The following is a 23,935-nucleotide window of genomic DNA, read 5'->3' on the forward strand; positions in this document are numbered from 1 at the left end:
CTTGTTCCTTTAATGTGTTGTTTAATGTGTACAGAGAGAAAAGGATTTGTGTTTCTTGAATCCGGTTTAATGTTTAACAAACATGGAGGACTCTGGCAGCAAACCACCATAAAGTTTGATAATAAACAGAGATGGAAAAACTCAGATCCTTTAGTTTTGGAAAAGTACTAATCTAACAATGTGAAAAATCTCCATTACAAGTGAAAGTATAAGTTCCACTCTACTAACATGAGTGAGCTTATTGTGCAGAAACATTTTTTGATTGTTCATACTGATGCAACAATGTGTAAGTAGTATTTCACTGTTGTAGTTGGTCGAGGCGGAGCTTGTTCATCTGCTTTAGACACAGTTAATCCCGTGGGTCACAAGATAAATCTGAGGGGATGTGAGATGATTAATGGGTAAGAAGAAATAACAATACAAAGCTCTCTACAGAATTTGTATTACTTCAAACAATTATTAAATTAGACCAAATGACAGGTCTGGAGGGGAAATAAGTCTCTGAAGGAACTGCTCACAACTCACAGACATTTGAAACATGGCATTAGGCACCAAGTAAAAAGTCATTCTGTAAAAATATAGATATTGTGTTAAACTGTTACTCGGGTAAAAGTGAAAGTCAACCATATGAATAGTATGAAGTAGTCCTAAAGTCTGATATTAAATGTACTTAAGTATTAAAAATAATTTTCTGGCAATAAATGTATTTAAGTAAAGGTAAAAATACATATATTCATACATATACTGTATACTATGAGTCGACAGATGATCAGAATCAGTGTTTTTTTTATCCGATTGCTGATAAAATAAATGACAATGTTTCACCTCTCATCCAAGAGGTTTCTTCAGTACTAACTAACTGGAGGGGAGTTGCAAATTTAAAGATGTGCTACTTTGGCTCTGATGCAGTATGTAATCTGCAAAGTAACCAGTAACTAAAGTTATCAAACAATTGGAGTGGAGTAAAAAGTACAATATTTGCCTCCAGAATGTAATGGAGTGCAAGTATAAAGTAGCTAATGTATAAATATTCAAGTACAAGAACCTCAAAATTGGACTTAAGTACAGTACTCTAGTAAATGTACTTAGTTACATTCAATCATTGATGCTGCTTTTTGTAAGTGCTCACAAGCCTAAAACACCAGAAACCACCAGTTAAGTCTTGATGCAGTGCATTTTACAAATGTAATGTGTTTTTTATGTAACATTTTCATTTGATAATAGTAACTACAGCTGTCAGATACATGTGGCGGACCAAAAAGTACAATCAACTTTTACAGAGGAGCAATACAAGGCATCCTTACTGGAAACATCACAAACTGGGATGGTTCATGCACGGCCCAGGACATGAAGGCTAAAAAAACAGCCCTCAACATCACTGGTACCCAACTACAGAGCATCGGTGACATCAGGGAAATGAGTCAAGTATCTGCTGCTGTGCCACCAGAGACTCCTGAGCTCATCCTCAATACTCATTGACAAAAACAAAGGGAGCAGGACACAAGGACGTGGAAAAAAAGGACATGAAAATTTTACCTTGTGCTTTACATAACTCCCTTTATAAAGTAGCATAAGCACCTCAACATTGCACAAGTACTGTACTTTTGTGATGCACCATTGCAGAACTCTCCAGAACTAGCTCCACCTTCACATATCTCTAAATGCACGTCTTATCTTTCTCCAGAGACGCTATAGAAAAGACTGCGTCACTGTGAGCCGACACAAGTCGAGTCGTTTTTTGTGTAACAGCCGGAGATTCCCACACAGCACGTGACGGCGTCGTGTGGTGTCGTCAGCGGCTCTCGACCCAGTTGTTCAGTCCAGCGCCGGAGGAGGTGGAGGGAGCGTTAATGTCGACAGCCACCGAGAGAAAACACTTTAAAGGTACGGGTGCTGCGGTTTGGTGGTGATATTCACAGCGTGTGTGTGTTTTGTTAGCGGAAATGAACGTCCCTTTCATAAATGCTGTGTTGTTTTGGGGGGGCTCGGGAGCGCTGCTTTCTTTTGGCTAGCAACGGTCTGCCTGTCGCCAACAGTCACTCAACGTCAGCAAAGATAGCAGGCGGCAAATTAACAAAGCAGATAACGTTAGCTCGTATTAAAACAGAAATAATGCTCAAATAAGACAAATGCGGCTGTAAAAGGCAGCTGAAGGCTTTGGACAATAAACGTGGGGGCGCTGCGTGTGGCCATTCTCCTAAAATCATAACTTATTTAACGGATTCATCAACGCGAACAGGGACATCGAGACATATCTATTAACTTATAATACGTTTCGTTGTTTTGCCACAATGGCGGTGTTGCTAGCTTCAGGCTAATATTAGTAAGATTGATGTAACAGATGATCGCAAGTGTCGCATTTATCTGCGCTGCTGAGGCCTAGATGGAGGCTCACCCGCTGCAGGTGTACCACGAAAACGAGGCGCTCTGTTTGTATTGGATTCATGTTGTGGTTTGCAGTCGTGCATCACCTCTAAATAGATGTCTTGCCATCCATTTGGCACCAGATTGCTGTTTAAGTTTACTCTCTCTTGCATGTCGATGTGTTTGAGAGACTATTATTGACATGCAATTTAAGGATGTGGCACTCTTCTGCTGTAAATGCTTCATATGTTTCCTAGCAAATATTGACAACATCATATGTTTTGTTTATTTCTAGTCAAAAAAGCCAAACATTCCCATCTTCTTATAATTTCTTATCTTATAATAAAAGTTTGGGACAGGCTTATTTCACTGTATGCTGATATTTAATCATATCAGTTATTCTATTAATCTAAAAAAGCATTGCCACACTCATTCTTATGAAAATAATTGTGCATTGGAGCGCTGGGCATTTGTCTGTACAACACAACTGTCTATACTTCATACTGTACTTAAACAGGAGGTGGTTTATTATACTAATAAATATTTAATATAGATGCAATCATGTGTGGTCTATGAGGTCTTGGTTGTTTCAGTTACCTAGAGTTAGAAATAGACAGTAAAATCCAAATATAGTCATTTTCTAAATAAACCATGCTGAATATTACCTAGTTCCAGCTTCTCCAATGTGAGGATTTTCCACTTTTCTCTGATTTATATCATTGTTACTGTGTATCTTTGGGTTTTGGACTGTTGGTCTGACACTAGAAGACATTTAAAGATGTTATCGAGGACAGTTTCTTTCACACATTTCTTATTAATGATTAATTTACTAATAGGGAATAGTAATGCACTCAATTATTTGTAATCAAAATAATCATTAGTTGCAGCCCTGATAAACTTTGTGTACTGAGTTTGACAGAAAATCATTTGAGAAACTTATGTTGATTAAATAGCGAGACCTGATGGTTGATTGGAAAACATTCACGCTGTATTACCCATATAATGATTTTATGCTTGTATGTGTTGCTATCAAAACATACAAGGCCTTCGTCATGAAAAATCCACAAACCTCCAAATATATGTTGCCTCCGTTTATCATAAATGGCCCTTTGCTCTTCACAGCCCAAGACCCTATGTTGACCTTATCAACTCTCCTATACATTGTACTTATCTATAGGTTCACAGTGTCTGAAGTTCTCAACTTACAGTCTGGTTGTCCTGAGTTGACTGAAGCTAAAGGAAAATATCTGAGCATGACGTCCATCAGCTCAGACAGCCTCTCTGTTCTCGCCTTACAGCTCGTTACCAGGACATGCATGATGCCATGCAGAGCAAATGAGTTTTCTCTCCTTATAATACACTTTTAACTTGACTTCCTGTACTCAAATGGTAACGGCTTCCTGATTTGTTGAGCAAAGGATTGTGAATGAACTTTTTATTTTGATTAATGTTGAGGGTTACAGTAAAACTATTGCGGATAATCATTTAATAGAAGTTGGTGGGTGTTTCTGTTGTTCTGTCACCATCTGGTTGTGAAAGAGACTTAAACGTAGTCCAGGATTACTGAATTTCTATTGCAGCCATATAATGATGCAGCATCCCGTAAAAAGCATTTATGTGCCTGATTCTGTTTTCCTGTTGATGGAGTTTTGGAGAGGAGGGATATTTAACTTACACACTTGAGTCCTGTTTGGTAACATTTGGATTTTGGGAGGATCAGTGGGCTTATATTGACTTGAGCAATGAATCTGTGCCTTTTTTGCCAACACCGCCTTCTGAAGTTGGCGACTGCTTACACATTGTAAGGAGTAAATTGTCGATTTCAGCTCTAAGCTAGTGATAAATTAGCTTTGCTTTGTTAGAGCTATGCCTGTTCTATGGTAGTGTGTTGCTGCCACCTGGACTATTTCTTACAACAAGATAGTTTCAGTTTCCCTTCATGACTTGTTTCGCTTTAACAAGAAAGTGTTCACCTGATAATAATGTTTGACATATTGGTGTGATAATAAAAAACTTGAAAAGGGTTATAAGCTGGTATTAAAGCTATACATTGCCACGCTGTCAACACAAGAAAACACAAAAAAATATTGTTATAATAACTTAATTTTAGCAAAAATATCTGTCCTATTATGAAGAAAAATTGAGATTTCTTTCACACTGGCAGCGGTGTGTTGCCATACAATGCTAACCTACCTAAAGTGCAGCCATCTGTCACAGGCCGAGGTGTCTGCAGGTTTGACATAGCCAGAGCTGCTGCTGACACGGCATGCCACGATGACAATATCTTGCCAGACTGCTGCATCGGCTGGCAGATAGGCTGCCAGCGACACAGTGAAGGATCTATCTACCCGGTTGTCCAAGTGTCAATTTCATAATAGGACTCAAAGTGTTATTATTGTGCACTTCTGAGTGCTTTGAGGAATTTGATGGATATTCAGCTTGTTCTTTGGTTGGTGCTGTGTGTGAAACAACCACTGGTAACTTTATTACCCCCACATATTGCAACACTGCTACCACACAGTAAGGTCACTCATCCTATGGCATTTTACTTTTCAAGCTATAACTCACTGTAGTTTTGGATGTCGGTTTGTGCTAGGGCTGCAAAATTAATCAAAATATTATCCAAACCGCACTATAACAAAATGCAATATTCAAATTGCAGAAGCTGCTATTTTTGCGCTACAGTCACTGTAGTGCTTCAGAGATACCCTGGCATATGAAACTTGTTCTCCAAATGTATGAAAACATTGGTACAGACCCCAACAAATGTCACACCTTCATGTTTTTGATGGTTTCTTCAGAGAAAATGAAAATTGTGATGCAAAAATGATCGTTCTGTCAAAATAATCATGCAGCCCTAGTTTGTACCTTTTTAGAAAGTATTGTTCAATAGTTGTATGATTAATATTTTAGTGTGTGATGTGTTCTTATCCTCCTTTTAAATATCACAACTTCTAACATATTTTGGCGCCACATTTTAACACATTGACCTCTGTGTAGGCCCCACTGCTTTGTGTGGCTGTTCCTGTTTTGTCTCTGTGTTTCCTGGTGCTGCTCAGGCATGCACATAGCATGTTGTATATGGGTTTGTCGAGGTATTGTGCTAGCCTAATTGTGTTAACGTGGCTCTCTGGCCCACCCAATGAATCCCCCCCCTTTAACCTAATTCCCCCAGCGATTGCTATCAGCAGAGGCCAGAGATGGTGGCACTGTTATCCATAGCGTCGGGGCGTCTCTCCTAAGAGGATTTGAAATCTCCCACGTAATGCTTGTAAAGCTGCCTGACTCAAACTGACTCACCACTCTATCAAAAAAAGTGATATTGACTGTATTCAGTTTCACCACTTACAGACAGGGAAGTGAAACTGTTGCGGTTGTTGAATTGACCTTGTGCACTTGTGAGATAAGTGGCTGGGGATGAGTGTACTCTCATAACTTTTAATGTCCTTTACTGAAGTGCCTTAACCTTTTTTTCTATTCTTTCTTGTGATAGTTTTCTTTGACCAAGGCTTTATTAATTTTAATAAATAATAATAATTTTATTTAAACTTTTTGACTTGATTCAATCGAATACCTTTTTTTGTGGCCGTCTGCTGATCAGTAGCAGCACCACACCCGCTGTTGGTGGACAATTACATATTTGATGCACATAAGTACAAATCTGGCGTTTGCTAGCTTATTTATGCCATTAGCCTTAATAACGAAGAAGTAGTGTAAGGATGTGAAGCTGATGTAGCTGTGTGTGTGTTGCCCTGCAGTTTTATGTACTTAATGCAAGTTAATGTGGACAGAAATATGGCCTTAATTATTATTCCATTTCTGATTCCTGGTATTTGCAGACATGTGAGTTATCATCTAACAGTGACATGAAATACGCAAAGAAAAAGTTAGTGATTGTCATCATTTATTTCTCTGTTACTGAACCACACACAACCATACTGTTTATTTCAATAAACCGCAAATTTCATTGAACCAGTCAAATTATACAGTCCCTCTCACTCAATATAACACGTACATTTGTTGTCAAAGACAGATCCATCTCTGTTGACCTAGTGGCTGTGACTTCATGCACATTTTTAAATATTAGTGTCACATTCTCTCGACTGGCTGATGTGTTATGGAAGTCATCTATCATAAACAGATGTAAAACTATCAGCAGACCAGTTCACATTAATTCAGTACTGAATAACACTGTCAGAGTGTGAAGTCCCTTCTGTTGAACATGACTTATAAGATCATCTTAAGCTTTTGTTACAGTTTTGAAATATGAATGAAGACTCATACTTGGGGATAATTCATTTATTGTTTATTGAATTTCTTCAACATCAGGTTTTTATGGTATAATCGTATCATGTTATTATTCTACAAATTTCTGTCATCAAAACGAATGATTCAGAAGATGCTCTCAATATAAATTAACACAATAAGTTATTGATGTTTTTTCGAAGAGTTTGCCCCCATAAGATGCATAACTAGTGTAGGACAGTAGAGCTTAAATGATTGACAGAAAAATAACCTGCAATTATTTCAATCATCATTAGTATGTATTTTCGTAATTTTTTAAAAAGAATAGTTCCAAATATTCCCTGATTAAAACTTGAGTAAGTTTTAATTTCTTAGTTTTGAGATTTTGCTGCTTTTCTTTGTCGTGCATAATAATAAACTGAATATCTTTGAGATTGCGACTGTTGGTTGGGGAAAAAACAAGCAGATTAATCACGAGTATGATTTTCTTTATACTTTCCCAAGTTACAAACTTAAATGCGTTACATGGACATTTGACAGGGAAGGTATCACATGCTCTGACTGTGTGCGTCACATGATTAGTTAAAGACTCTTGGGTTACTCAGTTGAATCTCTGGGTTTGTTTAGTCAACAGATGTCCTTTATGTGACGCAAGCAAACAAAACCTTTGTTGCGTTGCGGACGTATTGAGCAGTGTGTTTGTCAAGTCAGATCAAGACAGTAAACAGTATCAATATTGATTACAATACAGATTTTTCAAGCAATTCAGAGAAACTGCTGTACTTGATGTACTGTCCCCCCAACCCTTATACAACCATTATTGACCAGAGAGCCGGAGGGATTTGGCCCCTCAGATAAGTGTTATAATCTGTTATGAACTTAATGGAGACTGTCAGTTTGAAGTAGAGCCAGCACACGTTTGTCTGCAGTCTCTCACTGCACCGTCCTGGTGATGGACAGACGGGGATCATGAGGACACACATTGGAGTCTTGATGTGTTTGCCAGGGCGAAATAGAGCAGTGTTGCATAACGCTCACCGTTAATTCAGTGTGGCCTGGAAAGAAGGGAGGGATGGATGGATGGATGGATGGATAGAGGGAGTATTAGAAACAGTAAGCTAGATTTTTAGCTATCTAATCTGCCACTGAATGGGTATTTTTCTACTTCTGTGTATTCCTTTGATTTGTTGAGTGTGTGTGAAGGAAACAGATAAGAACTGAGAGTATTTGCTTGTGTTCGCATATGTATACACTCACAGGCCTATGCACCACTGCCGTCTGCTCAAGCTCTTTTTTTTTTTTTTTTTTATTAAAGTCAGCAATTAGGGGAATGGCTTTGGCTCCCATCCTGCTCAGCACAAGTTTTCCTCTTGGGACTGTAGGCCTTTATATGAAACCTGCACAGCACATCTGAAATCTCTGATCAACCCTGTAAATCTGAGCTTACTTGCAGTGAGATTCTGTTCTCTGTGTGTCAGGCGAGTACATGCTTCATTAGTGCTGTACAGTGCAATGTAAATGGCACATAAACTTGTTGACCTTGTGCAGGAGGGGCCCTGTGGAGGCAGGAACCTACAGTAATGGTCAATATGACAGGTCTCTTCCTGAAGCAAAGCAGATTAATAATACATTTAGTTACCAAGGCACCACCTGCGTCCATGGTAACACAGTCAGCACTTGGGAAGATGGACAGTGTTTGTTGTCTTCTCATTCCTCTCACGCCATCCATCACTGCTTCATGTTCTCTGCTGGCTGTAGTCCATAAAGCCAGTGTGTGGTATTGACAGTTTTCATCACAGATCCATTAGACCCCTGGTTGAACCTTGTTATTGGGAAAGATGTACAAAACCACAGTTCAGGGGTTGATTCATTTCTGCCACCGAAATATCCCCCACCACCATTACCGCCTCAACCTGACCGGGAAAAATTGATGGAAACAATTAGTCAATCAATCTTAAAATCTAGTTCTGACTTTTCATTTGTCATTTGTAAGGCTGCATGATACATTAAAACAATCATATTGCAATCATTTTGACAGATAATTCAATTGTGATATGAGTCCACAAAAAACTATTACAGTTATGATGATGTGGAATCTGTACCAAATAAACACATTGTCTCACATCCAAATAGTAAGATTTGTCGGTCAGAGCACCCATAATGCCGGTTTGTCACACGCTTTGCCTTTATCGAAAATAGCAGCTTGCAGGAGTTGGATATTGTACTTGGCCATATTGCGATTTCGATAATATTTTGATAATTTTTTCAGCCCTTGTCTTTTATTTCCTTTTGTTTTATGTTATATTGGCTGGAAGTGTTCTGTAGTGTTCTTCCCTTAGCAGCCAGTGCTAGTGAGATGTGTTTTCAGATATTCCTGGCAAGTCGGCCATAACAGATAAACGCCCCTCCCCTAACCGTCTCTCCCAGAGCAGTGTGACTCAAGTCTCACTCTCTAACCTGTGGCCTGTTTTCTGACATTAGAGCTGTTGCTGCTGCGCACAGCTTTTCAGTGAAATACCACAGGATGAGTGTAAACTCAGTAATAACTCAAGACTTCTTCTATTCTTGTTAATCATTTCCTCTTTGCTTGAGCAGCCTTACGTGACTTAAAACTTGTGTGTGTATCACATGTTCCATCATGTTTGTTCATCATGAGACCTAGCATAACTTTTGATTTTTGGATATCATTTTCTACAGCTGTTGTATTCTAGTTGTGTGCATATATGGTCTACATTTTTACATCACTTAATATCATATTTTTCTCCTGAAATACCTCAAAAAGAAGTCTGCTTCTTACAGAGTTGACATAGCCAGATAAGATAACCACCTTTGTGGTACGGTTAGGATCAGTGAAGCCAGACATCACAGAGACAGTCAGACTAAACTTCAACCAAACTTGCTGCCTGATACAGGCCCCAGGCCTCCCCACTTCCATTTTACAAGTAACCCTACTGTCCTGATATAGAAATACAATAATCACTTTAATTTCACAGTTGTTGCGGTTATTTAGGATGAAAATATACTTGATGTAATATACTTTTATCTACTACTGTGATATAAAAATGACGACGAGGTTTTGATCTTTGTAGAAGGTCTCATGCATATTTCTTCTTTTAAAATCAACACATTAATTTTATCAACTCTATTATTTGATCATCGTGATCTCACAATTAAGAACCAAATTACCATTACTGACCTATAAAGACATTAAAATCTCAGAATGAAACACTAATTATAAATACTTCCAAGAGTATACTGATTGAAGTGTTTAAACTAATACTTAATTTGCCCTTTAGTTTTTAAAATGTTTGTTTGGCTGCTTGTTTCCTCCCTCTTATATCCCTTTTTGTTGTATCCTTCTCTCCTCCGATGCTCTGGTTGCAGATCTCCCTGATCCATTTCTGCCTGGCCTTCAAAGCCTTGATTATAGCAAGGAGCTTTTCATCCTCTGTAGCCTCTGTCTATTCCCAGGCAGGTGTTGCTGCAGTCTTTGTCATAGAAAAAGCCTGTGGCGTCTCCTCTGTTTTTTCACTTGTTCTCCGGCAGCCTGCATTTCTAAGACTGCCCTTTCTCTCCCAAAAGCCCTGTAAGCCCTGGAAGATTTAGCTCCTCCATGTCAATTTTTTTGGCTTCTTTTAACCTATCAAATTGTAATAGAGTGAATCAAAAACACGGTTTAGCAGAATCCAAATAAATCCAAAAAAGGAAGGTAAAACGGCATATAATTTAGCTGGAATTCAGTTTGTGTAACAGAAAGGCAAAGTGCTGTAGCTCTGCTCCGTATCTCTGTGCTCTCTTTCTGCTGCATTGTTTGATTGCTCGTCACCTTTTTAATCAGGCAGATGCAGCGTTTGTGTTTCTGCCAGTTTGGCCTAGATAGTGTGCTGTCATTACTTTTCCTTTGCTTTCTTCTGGGACATTTGAGATGTAATAAAGATGATAAAATTGTAGGAATAGTCATTTCACGAACACAAGATTTAGATTTGAATCTCCTTACCTGTTTAATGTATGTTTGTGCTATATACAGATGCAGTCCTAATACTACTTCTCTTCTCCTTATAGATTGTTAGCAGCGAAGTGAGCCTTCCCCCTCACCATGTCCCAGGACAAGAGTGGATACCCAATTATGGGTGAGACCAACCCACTTCATAACAACGTCTATGGACCCCCTCAGCCAGGGTTCGGCATGCCCCCTCCCAACTACAGCCAAGCCCCAGGGGGACCGTACCCACCAGCAGCCGGCTATGGACAGCCAGGCTTCCCGCAGGCAGGCCCCGGGTTCGCCCCTGGTCCCTACCCTCAAATGCCTTACCCTCAGATGCCCTACCCACAGGGACCCTACCCTCAGGGGCCTTACCAGCAAGGACCCGGACAGCCAGGCTTTCCTGGTGACCCCACAGGTGAGTGTGTGAAGATTTTTAGCACTTATGAAAAGACTTTTTACCTTTCTAGGCCACCTTATTCCTATGAAAGTGAGTAAAATAATGTCATTTGACTCACTTTCATAGGAATAAGGTGAATTGTGTTCATTTATTAGTTTTCAAAACTTTCTTCTTTGCTTCATAAAGCTGTCTCACTTTTCAATGTGAAAGTGGATGGGTTTCACTTTAGACCAGACTGAACACGGACAACTGGGCAATCAATGAGATGATCAATATTACAATCAGAGTGTACTGAAAACACCACAGACATGTTTCCATTTGTTGAGCCTAGTTTTATGCCATCTGTTTTTCTATTTAAAACCCTAATTGCTGTACTGTTATTGTTGTTCAGCAGTACCTGCTGGCAGCCCTGGTTACCATGGTGATGGGCCTCCATCTTACTACGACAATGAAGAGTTCACCAACTCTGGCTTTGAGGACAAGAGCATCCGACAAGCCTTCATCAGAAAAGTAGGTCCTTTACAGTGTAACATAGATTAAATCAGCCTGTTAAAGAAGCAGATATAGCTTGTAATGTAATGTAATGTATGTATGTATGTATGTATGTATGTCATTTAAAAATGCCACCAAAACATAATGTTTCACCTTACCTAAAAACTTGTTCATTCCTCTTTCCCACCAGGTCTTCTTGGTTCTCACAGTGCAGCTGATGGTCACTTTCTCCTTCGTTGCTGTCTTCACCTTCGTCGATGATGCCAAGTACTTTGTGCGAAAAAATCCATGGACATACTATGTGTCCTATGCAGTCTTCTTCGTGTCTCTGATCGTCCTCAGCTGCTGTGGAGACTTCCGCCGCAAGCACCCCTGGAACTTGGTCGCACTGGTAAGAACTTGGCATAATACCAAATCATATAAAGAATGGATTACTCATTGTAAAAGTCTGTTTTCATGATAAATGTTGAGAATCATACCTTCTGACATGTACACATTGTGGAATCATATTCATGTACAATGACACAAAACACAAAAATATGCACAACAATCTGAAAGGAAAGCTGTAGCTGAGAGAGTCAAATGTAATGAGAAGATAAATATGACATCTAATAGGTGCTTCATCAAATAACAATCTGTCATTAAAAGACCACAAAGTATATAGGTATTTCTGAGCCATTAAGTTATTTTTGTGTTATTTTAACCATTCACTGTATGTATGTTGCTAGATAATTATCTTGAATGGATGGAACGCTACAGCTCCAAACCTGTATTCTCACACATTTACTTCTCTATTCCAAAAATAATGTAATTAACTATCTGAACATTTCTGCAAGTTCTGCTTGATAACCTGTCAGACATCCTCAGGCTGTCGGATGGATGCTTTTTATATTTCTGTAGAGTAAATGAAGGACAAGCAGAGAGGAGAAAGAAGTGAGAGAGAAACTAAGTAGGCAGTGGTGGAAATAGAAACATACAGAACATAAGGAATAAGGGGGGAGGAAAACTGATTCAGAACAACAGTCAGGTGATAGAGAGACTTGTAGGCTATAAATTCTGAGAAGGCCGAAAAGAATATGTTATAAATTTAAAACCAACCAAATTCACCAATGTCTATCCTTGTGTAATTACATTGAGAGCAATGAAATCAAGTCAAACTCCTTGTATGTGTACACATACCGTACATGGCAAATAAAGCTTATTCTCTACAGAACAAGACTGATCTTCAAATACACAGACTAATACTTTATAATAACTGTATTAATTAATTGTCTTCTCACGCTGTTGAAGGTAGTCATGTTTGTAGACCGAGCAGCAACATTTTCATTTACAGCTACTTCAATTGAGAAACACAAAATTGCATTAATTTTCATCTGTTTATCAAACTGTTCACTTACACGTGTGATTTGGCTTCAAGTCAAACAAATTAATTTGATCTAAAACAAAGACCATGTAGATCGTTTGAAATTGTGTTTTGAGACAAGCTAAGGGTTCATATTTTCAGCATTGTGGCCTTGTGGGCCAGTGCTAGAGTTACTGAGTTAAGGCAGCGTTCTCACCCTTTATTTTACCACTGCAGCCCTGAAGTCAGGCGTGAAGCCAGGACTGGAGTTGGAAGGCTTTTGTTGTGAATCAGCTGCAGGAAGTATTGACATAGCATTATTTAAGCAACTAAACAAATTGTTGGGTAAATTTACCTGCTCCGGTCAATTAGCATTGGTAAATAAATTAAAAAACAGTACAAAAATATAAAAAGGCTTTTTCTAAAGCAGACATTTTGACATTTCACAGCAGGAGAAGTGCAGGTGTAAACAATTAAATTAATGATGTCCCAATTCCATTGAGCTGATTCACTTTCAGGGTGCTGATGGTGCATGCTGGCTCACTGTCACACTCTCATGACTCACTGCGACAATAAATAGAGCAGAGCCGTCATCGTTTATGCTATTAGTAAAACCTGTTCTTACAAGTCAAACTGTCTGCTGTGAAAAAAGCCTATATTGTAGGGTGATTCAAGTCAGTAATCGTTCAGTGTTTCCATGTGAAATAAGGCAAATCAAAACCTTTCCATCAAGCTAATACTTGCTAGCTGTTAGCTTGTGGATGGAACACTTTAATTTACCTGAACTGTAGGTGCAGATAAAGTCCATTTAGCAGATAGCCAGCCAATACACATTTTTGCTATGCCCTAGTAAAACAGACCACATCAATAAATGTGTATCAATAATTTTATATTTTTTCGGCGACACTAGTTGACAAGATGTATGCAAACATAAACCACATATACTCTTTGGCACTCTTTCATTCCTAGATCGCACCAAGTTGTACTCAGATTATATACATTTTAAGATTTATTGAAAAGCTCTAAAAACTTTTAAACTGTTTTTTTTAAAGCGGCTAAGACACATCCTTCAAAGGGGTGCTTTAAAATTGTCACCTGAATCTACAACATGTAAACCTTGTTAATTTGGTTGTGTGTTTTCTGTGACTTGCAGTCCATCCTGACCCTGAGCCTCTCCTACATGGTGGGTATGATCGCCAGCTTCTATGACACAGAGACTGTCATCATGGCTGTGGGCATCACCGCAGTGGTCTGCTTCACTGTCGTCCTCTTCTCGCTACAGGTCAGCACACACAAACAGCTGCTTGGATAAATATTTTTAAATGTCTACAAGCACACAGACAAACATCGTCCCTCTGGTTCTTTGTTATTTGAGTTCTTAGGGAAGCAAAAGTGAGAATTTCCTCTGGTTTATTTTTTCTGAGTGAAGTGTGCAACCGGGTCAGTCCCACTCACTGCCCACTGAAGGCACACTGTTACACAAACATATCATATCTTAGAATGATAGCTGCTAGTTAAAGCATAAAATATACAAACAAAAAGCTTTGTGTGTCTTATGGCTGTATTTAAAGCAGTGGGCCAGCTCATATTTTTAACCTCTTGCCTTTCCTTCTTCACCACAGAGCAAGTATGACTTCACTTCCTGTCGGGGCGTGCTGTTTGTGTGCCTGATCGTGCTGTTGCTCTTCTCCTTCCTCTGCATCTTCATCCGCCACAAGATCCTGCACATCGTCTATGCCTCATTGGGGGCCCTGCTCTTCACCTGCGTAAGTTTCACACTCATATAGTGTCCTTGAGAATTAATAATAGTTGCAGTGGCTATTGTTGTCTTTGATAATTTGATGTTGAAAAGTTCAGATTCAGTGCAACAGTAATGGTCAGTTTGATGTCATATCTCTTAATTTGTAATTTAATGATCCAACTGGATAATTTGATATTTGTAGGGTAATGGCGTCCAGTTGTCTGGATACAGATACTAGACAGTCACCACAATTAGCATACAGACAGGGTTCCACCTTCCAGTGAACTTTATTCTGCTCAATAAGGGATAATTACATCTGCAGAACAGGAAAGAGTAAAGCACAAACTGGGTAGGAAAAAGATTGATGCTTAGTAAGAGGAAAGTGGGGCATTAACTTTGTTATTAAGATCTGAATATATATAACCATGCACCATTAGAAACAAACTCAACCAAAACAGCTGCTAGAACATTATGAGCCTTTTATTATATAAAGCGTGAAATTGGTGTTTTTGGCCAACAGAAGTTGAGAATACTCACAAAGAGAAGAATTCAGTCAGAGGAGAGATGTTATTGGACTTCTGTGGAGCCAGGTTCAATTGTTTTCACAGAAAAGCCTAATTTTTCTGGATTTTTAGATGCGAATCGAAATTTTAGATGAACATGTGCAACTGTAGTATTCATCATAAAAATTCTGCTTGAGACGCATCTATGATGACTGTGTATTATGGCCTTAGTTCATGACATTATATGGACATATTTGGTGGACATCACCGTCTAAAACAGGGGTCTCAAACTCAAATTATCTTTGGGCCACTGCGGGTATTGTGATCTTGTCTACTAAAATATTTTTTCAGGTTATTCAATTTGGATCCAACGTATAGAAATCTCTTGAAATGACTAATGCTATCTTTTTTTTCTTCTCTGCAGTTTTTGGCTGTGGACACTCAGCTTCTCCTGGGCAACAAGAAGCTGGCCCTGAGTCCAGAGGAGTACATTTTTGCCGCCCTCAACCTCTACACTGACATCATCAACATTTTCCTCTACATCCTGGCTATTGTGGGACGCTCCCGTGAATAAGGCTGCACCTTAAAGACAACAGGAGGGAGATCGAGAATGCCTCCCTTTATTTTGAAATGTTGCTAACATGACCTTTCCACTCCTTTTTATTTTCTCTTCACAATTGTTTCCCTCTCTTATCACACATAGAGTTGTTTGTTTTTTTTCAACAGGTAGTCAGGCTGTGGAGCAGATGCAGCCCATCATATAATGCAGCTGAGAGGGACACTATTTAACAAGTCATGCCATTAATGACAGAACCTAACAATCTGTCTTTTCCTCAATTTTGACCACCCTTCTTGCTGTAACTGTCCTCTGCTTCTACTAACACAGATGGCTACATTACGTCTACATTACCTACCGCCCATCCTCCAGTTTGGCTCGGCACATGCAGCATAATACATGTTATCCTGTGGGTGCTTGGCTCTCAGCCTTGCCTTGCTGCAGAGATTAAACAGAAAAAGAATGGGGAAGGTACTGGTAGTGCTTAATATTGATGTAAACCAGCTTTGCCTGAAGAGAAGAAGATGCTAGAAATACTCGCCTCCTTCAATTTGTGTGTTAAACTTATCCTTCCCTTTCAGCCGGCTGGTGTAAAGTAACTGCATGGCAACAGTGAAAACACAAATAAAGATGTGATATGATTCTTCAGAACTACCAGAGGAACACACGCCTCTAGCTTGCTTCTCACAGCTGTAAATAATTAAGTGTATTACTGTATATGATGCCAATATCGCACCTGCCCCCTGAAAGGCATGCTCAAATGATAATGGATGTGTTGCTTTTTGGGAAAAATATGCTCTGATATCAGAACTTGCTTACCCAGTACAGTAACTTAAATATTTAATGGCAAAAGAATGAAGGTCAGTGTTGGATGTATATGACGAACATGAACATATATCAATACTTTTAAGCTATATATTCTTACGGAATATCTTTTCAAAAGGAAGAAACATTTTGTTCTGAAATTATTTATATGATCCCGAAGCTGAGATGTCCCCTTACCCTCTTCCTTTCCTATTTTTCTTTACTGTCCTCCCTAATTTCCTCTCATCTTGTCAAAAACGTGACGTGAACATTTACAGTAGTGCTGTATTTATTTTTTTCTCATAACAACTAATGTGAAAAATGTTGATGTATTGGCCTTGCTGACCACTTTTATACCAAGCGTTTGAGTTAATGGACACCAGCCTTGAAGGAAATGGTACTTTTAATTTATCTATTTATTGAGCTTGGTGTAGATAACGAGATTGCTTTGAAGTGGCATATAAGCTGCTGTTGTGGAAAACAAACGTAGACTGTTTGGAAATTTACAAAGACTTAATTTTTTTAAGTTAATTGTGTAACAATAGCATACTGGTTACACTCTTGCTTAACAAAGTGAAACAGGCAAAAGGATTTAACAAACACTGGATGGAAGCCAAAACACTCCTCATAAACACACAGCTTGAATAACATATTTAAAATAAACAACATTTTTTATTGTGTAACTTATGTTTTGATTTTTCACCTTTTGCATGACCCTCTACGTCAGTTGCATGTGCTGATAATGCACACTGTACAGGTATTCCTGTTTTGGAGAGACACAGTGTTGTTTGGCAGCCCTGATGGACCCTTTTTTTTTAACTCTTGTGTTTGTATCTAACGTGTATGTGTATATAGAACCCCATAGTGGTTTGATGTGTATAGATAAAAGTAATTTTGGGGCTTTGTAGGTCTGTTTGCATTGTATATTTGCATTCCTCTACACTGCTGTTTGCTTTTCATTAAAACTAATACAATGTAAAGGTGTCGAACTGTGTGTGTTCATTTATGTTTCAACTGCTTGACAGGAAACTGCACTAAAGATAAAGAAAGTGAGACATCCTCAGTTGACCGGAAGCAGATATATAGTATAAATTGCTCCTTGATTAATGATTCATGAATGAGACCTCTGAGATTAAATATTGTCATAATTGATTGAAACATGCACTGATTCACGTCTTGTCTGCAGACATTTCTATTCATTATCGTATATAAGAAAGTAGGAGGTAATTTCTAGAGCAGATCTTGATGCAGTAAAACTGTTGACATGGTTCATTCTGGTTTTAACCTTGTGATTGTGCTCTGGGTGGAGATGGTGTGAACTGTTCATCATTACAGTGACACATTAGGAGTGTTTGTCAGTCTGTTGAGCCAATAAGAAGTGATCTGAGCTCCCATGAAAGCAGCTAAATAATACATCAGTGGGGGACATTAATACATCACCAACAACCATTATTGTAATCACAAATACGGCATTTTTAAATTAAATTTGTTTTATTGATATTAATGATACAAATACAATGAAAGAAACACGTTTTCCTAAATAACAAAACCTGACCACCACACACTTGAGCAGTTCAGAAACTGTATTTACTCTTACTTGACACAGGCAGCAGGACAGACTGACAGGCTGACCCTGAATCAGATTGGCGCCACATGTGAATATGCTGTAAGAATAAAGAACAAAGATGCATTTAATGTTAATTTAAAATAGTACAATTAAATATTTAGAAAGAAATTGTGTACCTTTACTTTAACAGGTTACATTACTAGAAATATTAACATTTTCTTTTAAGCGCCTTTGGTTTGTGTTTGGCGCCAATCGTCAGTCGGGGCAGGAAGACGTTGGTACTGCAGACATCTGGATAGTTGAGGAAAAGATTCAGCTGGACTGGAGAAATATGAGCGAAACAGCAGGTTAGATGGCGTAGATTTTAACTGAACTATATATCATTACAGTGGTTACTTTCTACTGACTTTAAAATGCAATGCCTTACATTGCAGTTAACCGTTATTGCGAAAATGGCGACGTTAGTGTCTACCACCCACTTGTTGTGTGTTGTAATCATTGACTAGCTAATGCTTAAAAAACGGTAGTAACAATATCATTATTATACAGAAGAGAAAAACTGGGGATTAATGTTCAGTGTCTTATAGCTGGCTTATAAATCAAGTAATTATGTGTTATAGTATCACTATTTTATTTTGAAACGTCATTTATGTTGGCTAAAGGGAAACGTTAACCGTTAGCATTAGCTAGAAAGCTACCGTTAGCGAAGGTGACATTTGGGTGGAGATTTTAAGTCTGCTATGACAGGTGTGGACATTGTGCCTGTTCTTGGCTCTACAAATGCACCTCACTCTGAGGTAAACCCCGAAATAGCTGTATTGTTAACCCACCTAACTTTAAACCGTATAGCTAATAATGGAAATGTGAAGATTTACTTATGGTGAGGAACAATTCAAGCTAGCCAAGTGCTCTCTTAGGCACAGTGGAACATGGTGGGAAGGTAAGACAAACGTTTCACTCATCTAAGATGTCTTTTATTTTCGTTACAGGATTCAACATTGAAGACTTGATTAATGTTCCACCACTGAAAGAAGGTAAACCAGTCGAAGTTGCACAAAGTACAAATGAAAATAATCTTGAAAACTATAAAACAAGGCTGACATATTGTCATGCCCTGCTGTTAGGTGGAGATATGCGGGAGATAAAAGTTGACCAGATGATGGGCAAGTTAAGGAGGCTGCAACAAGGTAGTGTTTTTAATGGCTCATAAATCAGATATTTTGAATTGTCATGGGCACAATGTAGCATGTATTTAAGAGAGTTGTTTGACATAGAAGATGACTTGTTAGGCGTGTTCAGACCCAATAGCACCATCTTTCGGACAAACAGGAGATGAGTTTTGTTTTCTAGTAGAACAGTGTCCCTAATGTTTATATCATTTTCCCCATGAGACGTATTGTCTGATTTTATGATTGCTCTCTCACATTTTCATTTTACTGAGCTTTTCCATCACGCAGAAGGCACAAGTGATGTCGGAGAAGTCACCGTCGCGTACTTCCGTCTTCGTGTTGAATTGCGTGCTCTTGTAGCGCATGCGTGGACTGTCTTTGGACTATTCTACGGTTCGTGAATTATTAAACCGTCGTATTAGCAGATAATTCTTTTGAATGAGTATGAATCATCTAAATATAATAGCTAATTCGCCATTTCTGTACTAGTCAGCACGAATTTTAGCCCGTAAACTAGTCAGAGCATGATGTGAGGTAAACATCTTGACATTTGGGTTAGTCTTTGTGAAGCTACACTTCCGCTTCCGCTAGTAAGTCGCGAAGTCTTCGTTCTTCTTCTTCTAAATACATCAAAACTCGCTCGAAATGACCATGTGAGCCAGGTGTAGTGTGTCCTTAACAGTAAAACTGCTCGTACAATGTGAAAACGCTTCAACACGGGGTCCTGAGATCGATGGAAAGCTTTGCAAATGTGCACCAATGAGAAGGCTGTTTCAGCCGATCACATGCTAATGACCCGCGTTTCCTCTTAGGTTTCAGAGAAATAATCGATTATATCTATCATAATCCGCTTTAGATCAAAATAGTAACTATTCAGGGTTAGTAATATGACATTAAACTGCATGTAACAAGTACAATTTGAAGACTGCTACAGGAATTTTAAAACCATGAGTAAGACATGTGTACGTCACGATCATAACAGTTCTGTGAACCCAAATGTGGTATCGTCAGTGAGGTACATCCTTACCTGTTACTCCATACGTGGAGTTTCAGAACATGATGAATGGAGATGCATGAGATATGATTAATATCTCCATCTTGTTGGGAACAGCAACACCCTTCAAGACCCATTCTGATCAATTATGTGAAAATAAATATTTATAGATCTAGCACTGAACTTCATCATAGAGACTTCTCGTACTTTAAAGTACACTTCAGATATTACATTTAAAGTATTAGATGTTATCTCGTGATTCTCGAAATCTGACGTAATCCCTGAATATAGCTTTATGACAGGCAAAATACAACAGCCATCATATGCCAGTAACGCTGTGTTTTATTCCAGGTAAAAGAGTCCTGGAAGAAGAAATTCAGGAGGTCAAATCAGTCAGTGACTCTTTGCAGAAAGAGCTGGCAACTTGTAAGACACAAAATCATCATTAATAATTGTATTTGAATCTACATGCAATATATTTATTGTACCTTCTTTATGTACCTGTTGCTGACATGCAATCAAAGACCAAATAAAAGTAGATAATGTATTCTGTGTTTGTAATTGGTATGTATTTACTATCCTTTAGGCAACTGTTTATGCTATGTGTTATATACCATATATAATGTTTATTGTATATTATTACTAGGCTGGCTGTTGTTGTTTTTACAGTACAAAATAAAGCTTACCAACTGGAAGGAATCCATAAAGAAAAAGAAGGTACACACACATTAATCTAGCAAACAATTGTACATTTGTAATTGCCGTGTAGTTAATGTTTTTATGAACTGTGTCAGGATTTATTTATTTTTTTAAAAACACAGAAGCTTTATGTGAATAAGATAGATTGTGTAATTACTGTGACATGTATCTCCAGAGTTGTGCAGGAAACTGCAGTTCCAGTGTGAGGAATCTGAGCAGGACTCTGCCAGGTGAGCGCCACACGAACAAAATGAAAAACATTACTGAGTGTCTACAGTGCTTTGCTGACACCTGTAGTCTGAAAATGACCCATCAACAGACCTCAATCACGTGTTGTGTGTCATGTGAAACACTAGATGGCAGCAATATCTCATTTTAAAATCCTGAGTACTTTTTTTTTTCTTTTTTCTTTGAGAAGTTCAAACTCTACCTGTCTTATTTAAATCTACAACGACATCTTTAATTTTTTTTTTCTCTAGCCCTGATGTTGGCTATGTCTGTTTCTACTAGTTAATCTTCAGATTACTATTTGTGCTGTCTATATATAACTTTTTAATGTCCTATTTGTATAATGATATAATTTGAATGTACCTTTTTTAATGATAGCCTTTAATTCAGTGTCATATATTGACTTAAGTAATCTTCACCAAGATGAATTTAAGGTATTAAAATTAGACATGTACTTGTGTCTTATTCTTAACATTATTGACTTTGCAGTTTTAGTAAAGCCCTTAAGAAGATTTTATTGTTTTAGCATGAAGGCTAATGAGTTTATGATTGCATCTTCACCTTCCTGGACATCAACCATTGATTTGTTGGTGGCAGAAGAGAAAGTTCCATCATTTAAAGACTTGAGTCTGATACCTCTGTCTACTTTTTAGTTTTTCAACTTTTGCATGTTGTTTCTAGTTTTTAGTCATATCTAACTCAGGCATGTTTCCACAAAGGCTTTCCTAAAAGGCAGCATTAAAGTGTTGTGCAATTGATTATTCAACACCACATCCTTAGGTAGGGCATAGCTCTTTTGTGTATTATCACAGGACCATGTGATGATGGTATATTGTATCCAGTATTACACACACTGAACAGTTTAATCAAAGCTTGTGCCAGGTCTCCTGTGCAGACTGATGTCTTTTTTTTTATCTGAGTGATGAATTGTGTGTATGTGTGTGTGTTGCAGGCTGTTAAAACAGAACAAGATAAGTGAGGAACTGCTGGAACGGTACAGATGTGAAATCCAGGAATTCAAACTTAAACACCGGAAGCAGCGGTAAATAAAACCCTAAAAGTGCAATGATTTATAATATTTTTAAAAAAACGTATTGAACAACCATGTGATTGTGATCTAAATTTAATGAAAGCTGTTTGTTTATGCAGGATGAAGTTTGAAAACCAACTTCATCAACTGATAGAGCAGCATAAGAATCTACAGGCTGTCTTCGTAAGTTTGCCTATTTAGTATAAAAATGAGTAACTTATTGCCCATCTATATTTTCCCCTACATTTTTAAAAGTAGAATGATGAAATTGTGACCTGTTTTTGATGTTGTTAATGACTATTGTTGTTTGAAATGTTATTTAGACTCCAAAAAGGCTCCCAGATGAAATAGGAAGTGCTGAAAATATAAAATCTCAGCTGTTATCAGCTGGTAAGTATCTTCCAGTCATGTCTGCACATTCTTTTGAAAAGCATGCATACAGTAAAACTTTTGCTTTTGTTCATGCATGAATAAAGTGTTTGTTTTCCGTTTCTGACCTCTTTGATCTGGTCTTGTTCTGTGATTCTTACAGAACAAATGAAGTTGGCTCAACTGCACCGCCTCCACGAAGAGCTAGAAGAGGTGAAGAAACAGAAGCAGCCAAGAATAACAGCGGCAGAGGTTCAGGGGGAGTGAAAACGCATGTTTCCAGGTAGTTTTTAGAAAATGAGAGGTAATAATTTTGTCAGGTGAAAACCATAGATCTCCCAAATGTCAGCTACCGAGGGTTGCAGAGTCCCTCCAAAAAACGGTTCAGGGAGAAAACCAAAGCTTTCGTTGACCTCAAAATGAAATGCAATTACATGAACTTCAGTGATTTATACTAGTGACATCCAAGTTAAAAAGTCTGTCAACCAAACTCTTTCTTCTTTCTGTATGTGCTTGTTGTTTTTATATTAGTTGTTCTGTGAGGCATGGGTTTGTTTTGTTATGCCAAATTTGATGTATTACTGAAATCTGATATATATTTTACATTCTCAGATAGGTTAATGCCAGTAGCAGTATCCTGTATAATACTGTTAATCTTACTAAAATGTTGTGTATTGAGATGATATAAATGTTAATATATTTAAAATTACTAAGTTAATTCAATGTGACATTGTCGTCAAATGGGTTTTATTCTATGAATCTTAACGAGCCTATAAATGAAAACAGTACAACCATCCACTACAATTTACACACTGTATATACTTTATCTGCATAGCCACATTCAACTTCAGCTGTAAAGAGTTTTAATAAAAGACAGTATTTCAAATACAATGTAATACTATTTCAGTTTTTTTTTTAAAGAACACGACCCTGTGCAAGTGATTTTCCCATAGTTAATGCCATTTTTTTTACAGCCAAGACCAGATATTTACATGTTAATTAATAATAAGCTCAAGGCACTTAGATAGCACAGTGAGGGTGATCATAATCTAAGTTATTACTTAGAATATCACCAAGCCCTTCTTACATACATATGTACAAAATACCCCATAAAGAAAACAGTGTAACCCCTAAAGTGTCCATATGGCAATAGATCCTCTTTCACTCAATCTTTTGATGTAGAGTACAAAAACACACCAAAAGGGTTTGATGCCCTGCCGAGTTGTCAAGCAGCCTGGGAACTGTACCATATAACTAAATCTTTGGTTTAATAGTGTTTACACACCAACAAAGGAGTTTAGAGTCCTGCGTAGGGCGTAGGTCTCAGAAGTTAGGTGAGTTATGTAAGAAGGCATGGCCCAGCTCCAGTACTGCAACATGTAGCCTTCCATTTTCTCTTTTTTTCCTTTAGTGGTGATGACGAATGCAAGTCCAGGATAGAAAGAGAAAG

The 23,935-nt window shown here is 38.1% G+C and overlaps 2 protein-coding genes across 3 annotated transcripts; both read left to right on the forward strand.

Annotated features, from left to right (window-relative positions):
* Positions 1-1,759: 1,759 nt before the first annotated feature.
* Positions 1,760-17,409, forward strand: grinaa (glutamate receptor, ionotropic, N-methyl D-aspartate-associated protein 1a (glutamate binding)). Of its 2 annotated transcripts, none has more exons than XM_084380261.1 (7): positions 1,760-1,884; positions 10,672-11,009; positions 11,383-11,501; positions 11,674-11,874; positions 13,979-14,107; positions 14,448-14,591; positions 15,494-17,409. In XM_084380261.1, exons 2-7 carry the CDS (start codon positions 10,706-10,708, stop codon positions 15,641-15,643), a joined length of 1,047 nt encoding a protein of 348 aa, XP_084236387.1. In that variant the 5' UTR covers positions 1,760-1,884; positions 10,672-10,705; the 3' UTR covers positions 15,644-17,409. The 2 variants fall into 2 exon arrangements, with proteins under 2 accessions (XP_084236387.1, XP_084236388.1); XM_084380262.1 differs by having other exon boundaries at positions 11,386-11,501.
* Positions 17,410-18,025: 616 nt separating this feature from the next.
* Positions 18,026-23,376, forward strand: LOC311273358 (synaptonemal complex central element protein 1). The gene is made up of 11 exons (XM_084380370.1): positions 18,026-18,095; positions 18,223-18,343; positions 18,986-19,030; positions 19,121-19,183; positions 20,511-20,585; positions 20,829-20,876; positions 21,034-21,088; positions 22,039-22,128; positions 22,236-22,299; positions 22,440-22,506; positions 22,649-23,376. The coding sequence occupies exons 2-11, from the start codon at positions 18,328-18,330 to the stop codon at positions 22,750-22,752; spliced, it is 627 nt and encodes a 208-aa protein (XP_084236496.1). The 5' UTR covers positions 18,026-18,095; positions 18,223-18,327; the 3' UTR covers positions 22,753-23,376.
* The last annotated feature ends 559 nt before the right edge of the window (positions 23,377-23,935 follow it).

Source organism: Pagrus pagrus, assembly GCF_965226575.1.
Source record: "Pagrus pagrus genome assembly, chromosome: 17".
In the NCBI taxonomy this organism is placed as follows: Eukaryota; Metazoa; Chordata; class Actinopteri; order Spariformes; family Sparidae; genus Pagrus; species Pagrus pagrus.